The following is a 5,057-nucleotide window of genomic DNA, read 5'->3' as shown; positions in this document are numbered from 1 at the left end:
AGTAGCAGATAACGTCGTTTTTACCTGACACTTTAATAATCTGGAAGTTAAATTAGATTAAGTGAATATCACTTGGAGCATGAAAGTTTGTGGTAGAAAGAAACGATTCTATCTGGAGAAAGAGTAAGAAGCAAATGTGAAGTTTGTGTGAAGCATGTATGGTTCTGATCAGCCTGGTTTTATTGTAATTTTTATTCCATAGGTAGTACCTATGGGTGAAAAGATACTCTAGACAACAAAACAGATGTATGGTGTTTCCAGTCTTTTCACAAATTAAAATACAATCTTACTTTTAGGGGATAGGAGACCTGAATCTGGCTTACCAGTGTTTCAGGCTGACGTTAGTCAACAATAACGACTACGCGGAAGCTTACAACAACTTGGCTGTGCTGGCGATGCGAAAAGGTCACATTGAACAGGTTGGTGTTGAATCTCAGCCTAAGCAGAATGCTTCCTTTGGCCCTTTTGTACTTAAGAAATATATCATTTCTCTGAGGTGAAGGCATCATATGAATGTCTAGCTTACTATTACAGGCAGAAAACATGGATAACTTTTGTGCATGTTTCAGTCTAACCTCCACGTTGTCATGCCATCTTCCATTAAACTGCTCGTTCTCAGGCGTATCTAAATGGTTCCTCAAAGACGAACAAGGTTTATAGTTGCTTGGCAGTTGTTGAGATCTTTTTTCTAAATTGATGCCCAAAACAAAACCCATCACTGTAATCATCACTTAAATGACAACTTTGACTATATATTCAGTTTATAAATGTACATAATATACTTCTGTTGGGTGGCAGAAGACAGCAATCAGACCAGCTCTTAATATTTTTTTCAATAAGGAGATGCTTCTGAGTTTTGTCCCAAATCAGCGGGTTCTTGATAAATACTTTTGCATCAGTAAGCTTCATGGTTCGTCTTATCTAATGTGTATACTAAGTTGATTGCACTTAGATGTGTAACTGACATGAACAGTTGATTAAGTGCATTTGTTTTTATATACATGCAGGGAAAATGAATGTGTTTGTTGGATGGTTTACACTACTGTGGGCTTGTTTTAATCCTTATGGGAGCAAGCCTGTTTTGGTGGATTCATACATACATCAGAAAGCTATAATACAAAGACTTGTAAATACCTTTTTAAGGAGCTAATTCTCAAAGTTAACTTCATTCAGCTCACCTAGCAATTACCATGGAAACACTGAAATGAAGCCAGTACTGGATGTTTCCAGTGACAAACGAACTTGGCGTTTAGTTTCAGTTTCGTAATCAGTAAGTTTACAGACATTTAATTACCAGGTGGAACTTGCGTCAAGTTGTGGAGGTTGTGATTGCTAATAATTAGCACTGCAGAGCCTTTCCATTATAATAAATTGTTTCCTGTCTATTTTAGTTTTTAGCTTAAAATTTTCTGGTTTCTTCTTGTATCACATGTAGAATTGAAAATCTGGATCATCAAGGTAATAAAATTATGCACAGGAGAATAAAAAATGTGAAAATACTTTGCTTATCTTGGTTTTTATTTTATTTCACAATGTTCTTTCTTAAGTACTGCTGCATGTACTCAGAGTTGCCAGATTTAGGGAGTTTTAGTAAGTTCTTAACTCTGCCTTCCCAAACAGCTTACAGATACTTTTGTTTTTCAAAGATAAGGCTTTTTCCCCCAAAGTTCTCAATTTTTTAGTAAAACATTCACAAATTGACCTTAATTTTGTATTGGATTTACAGCATGAAAATGCACACTCTGGTACTTAATTTTTCATTAGTTTTTAATGCTACTATTTTACTAGTCAGAAAAAAAGAGTTAGTTTTATTAAAATTTTTCAGTGTGAAAACTGTCGTTTTAATGATAAAATTTAGGTTTTCAGGGATGCTTAAGACGGTGCTGTCAGAGACAACAGATGAATACAGTGGGGTGGGACTTTAAAATTTTTTTTAAAAGTTAATATGTTCTGTTCAGTGTTTATAACTGAATTGCTTAATAGAATAAGTCTCAACATGTTTTTTCTGACTCAACCAAGAGTCTTATCCATTTCAATGCTATTAAACTGTACTATGCCTAAACATCCTATTGGTGTAGCTCATACATAGTTGAAGATGGCTTTCTTAATAGAGGCCTAGTAAAGAACACACAGGATGATTTCTTTTAAGAATAATGAAAATTGCTTTAGATTCTTGTATCTCTCCCTCCCTCACAGATTTCACTATATTTTTTTTTTTTTGCTTTCTCTGTGTAGGCAAGAGCTTTGTTGCAGACTGCTTCGTCTTTAGCACCTCATATGTATGAGCCCCATTTCAATTTTGCAATACTCTCAGAGAAGGTAATGCTCTATCTAATTCCTGTAATCTAAAAATTGAGCCTTGGTGGAGCAGTTGGGTTTTTATTGTTATTACTGAGAATTCCAAACAGGTAAGACGAAAGAATACAGAGTGCATAAACTCAGGGAAAACTAAAGTTACATTTTCGTTTTAATACCCAGAAGCTTTGTGTGTAAAAGTAGTCATTCAAATGTTTGCTTTTGAGAATAAGTGAGGCCAACTAGCTATAAAGTAACTTTGTAATTTTCCAAATGCCCAGAAGATGGGCAATCCATTAACAATTCCATCTACACTCTGTATGGTTCTTGGCTTTTCCAGAATGTGAAGTGAAATAGTATCGTATGATTTATCAGTAATTATAGAAAGAATATCATTTATTCATCCCATGATCTTACTGCTCTCAAAAGGAAAGTCTATTCTTCAGCTTTGCAACCTTTGAATTTTGTGTTCTAATAATTTCTTTCATACAGAGTGTCTCCGACACTGAACTAACATTGCATCCAACATACCTGTTAATAAGGAGAAACTTGTACAAGTCCTTACATTTTTCACAAGAAAAAATTGCTCCTTTGCTTGTGCCTACACCTTCAAGATTCTGTTATGAGTCTAGTGTTGTGTGGGCAGCCCAACTCCTACGGATATTAAAGTACATGCGTCAAGGAGAGAACAACCCATTAATTTGTAAGCGTGTCCTCCCCATTGTGAAACATAAGATAGTTTTAAATAATTGCATTCTGTGCTTAACGATTAAGGAGTAAATCCTCGTCTGCCAATGTCTTGTTATGTAGCTTTTGCACAAAGAACCTGCATAGGTTGTGGGAGAAGACAGATGGCCAGATCAGCTAGCTACAGATGCAGCATGGTAATGCAATCCTTAGATTCAGTGTATGGCTACAGTTTACAAAAGGCAACTCCTCCGGCCAGGACTCTGGTTTCTTCCCCTTCAGAGAATTCTTGCTGCATTGAAGCTCTGTGTTTACTGATGCACAGGCAATGGAGGCCTCCTACTGACACTTTCCATAGCTTCTTCCTTTCCACCCAGGAGCTATCACTTTTACTAGATATGATCCCAAACATTTGGGTTCTTTTTTGCTGAACTCACTTTTTGAGATGCTCTCCTTATATACACACATTTCCAAAAAAATGGTGGCTATTTAGGAAAAAATAAAGCTCCCCGAGTAGGGAACAATATGGAAACATACTTCTAAAAGCAGCAGAGGTGCAACATCAGCTCTCTAACACTGTTGTGCCTCTCTGGAAATCACTTGGAGTTGTGGCTTTTACAGAGGCTGATTGGTTGAATTTTGCTTGTATATACAACAGCACTTTTGTGGAGTTTAAAAACAAATCTTCCATTTTTCATTCGTCCTCACTTCAAACAGTGGGCATGGTGTAAGCTGTTGTCCATTCTCCAAGAAGTCAGGTGGATATAAAGTTACTACGTTTAAGCATCCCTCCCATTAAAATCTCATTTCTGTCTTTTTCTTCTCATCCCTTGATGTAAGTGGGACATAACCCTGAGTTCAAAAGCCTCGACACTGACTCTGTTTTATTTACTCACTCTCAGGACCAGCTGTGTTCAAACATTTGTGAGCATTAGAAATGTACTGCACAGATGCAAATACTGTGGTGCTTGGATTTACAAAATCAGTTTGTGTGTTTATTTCAGGTTGGAGATCTTCAGAGGAGTTACACAGCTGCTCAGAAGTCAGAAGAAGCATTTCCAGGCCATGTTGATACGCAACAGCTCCTCAAACAGTTAAAAGAGCACTTTGCTATGCTCTGATGAGCATATTTTTAATTATAAAAACAGTTAGCCAAAGTGAATGTCCCTACATCTTTTTGAAAATACTAGCTCAAAGCAGATAAGCTATACTTAATGCATTCCTGTGGCAAAGCCTGTGTTACTTTCAAGTGAATAGCAGGAAAGGTTTAAGAGTCCTAATTAGTTTCTGTCATCTTAAAACATATTGGTTATTAAAATGCAGCTAGAACACATGTTGCAACTACATACACAAGAGATTACCGGAATGGCAGGATGCTGCTAGTACAACAACTTTGAAATAGTTGTCTGGTATATGAGCAAGTAAGTCTCTGTTTAATATTAATGAACATTTTAAAGGATTTTTTCTGACATTTCTGCAGAAAAAAAATGGTTTTAAATATTCCTGTGCGACAATCTATCAAGTAACAGAGAGTAAGAGTACTTTGTAACTGGTCTTCAAATTGCTTTTGATATTATACTTTCTTACTGAATGTGAAGTTTTAAAACCAAAATACCTAAAAAGAAAAAATACATATGTAAAGCACAAGTTCTTATATTCCTTGTTGTACTGTGTGAATGAAATAAATTCCAGTTTGTATGGTTTGTCTTGTTTGTTTATGGAAGTTAAAATTACATCCTTATTGACACAAATAAGGATTCAGCGATCTTAATGTATTTTGAAACGCTCCACAGAACTGATACAAAATAGTATTAATATATGTGTTTCTCTTTACCTAGGAAAGAGTTTATTCTTGATCTCAGTGAGGGAAATGGGTATTTAGAAGCTTGCAGAGTTAAGTACTAATAATTGAAAACAAGGCATTGATTGGGTGGTTACCTGTGCAGTTACATTAGCAGTGTTGCTGAATAAATATCTGGACCATCCTAACTACAGGAATACTACTAACAGGAACCAAAAAAGACTTTCTCTCTGTCATATATCTTTGTGTTCTAACTGAAAGGGATAAATTTGCA

The 5,057-nt window shown here is 35.8% G+C and overlaps 1 protein-coding gene across 1 annotated transcript in view; it reads left to right on the top strand.

The window, feature by feature from the left end:
* The window catches only part of TTC8 (tetratricopeptide repeat domain 8), an 8,915-nt gene extending 4,740 nt beyond the window's left edge, over positions 1 to 4,175 (top strand). Inside the window, exons 4-6 of the mRNA XM_010164045.2 lie at positions 297 to 419; positions 2,236 to 2,319; positions 3,987 to 4,175. Coding sequence (XP_010162347.2) covers positions 297 to 419; positions 2,236 to 2,319; positions 3,987 to 4,103 — 324 coding nt within the window. The 3' untranslated portion in view covers positions 4,104 to 4,175. The remainder of the gene's footprint in view (positions 1 to 296; positions 420 to 2,235; positions 2,320 to 3,986) is intronic.
* The last annotated feature ends 882 nt before the right edge of the window (positions 4,176 to 5,057 follow it).

This window comes from Antrostomus carolinensis, unplaced genomic scaffold (genome assembly GCF_000700745.2).
Source record: "Antrostomus carolinensis isolate BGI_N321 unplaced genomic scaffold, ASM70074v2 scaffold49352, whole genome shotgun sequence".
NCBI lineage: Eukaryota > Metazoa > Chordata > Aves > Caprimulgiformes > Caprimulgidae > Antrostomus > Antrostomus carolinensis.
Note: the sequence above shows the minus strand (reverse complement) of the source record. Positions and strands in the feature narration are given on the sequence as shown.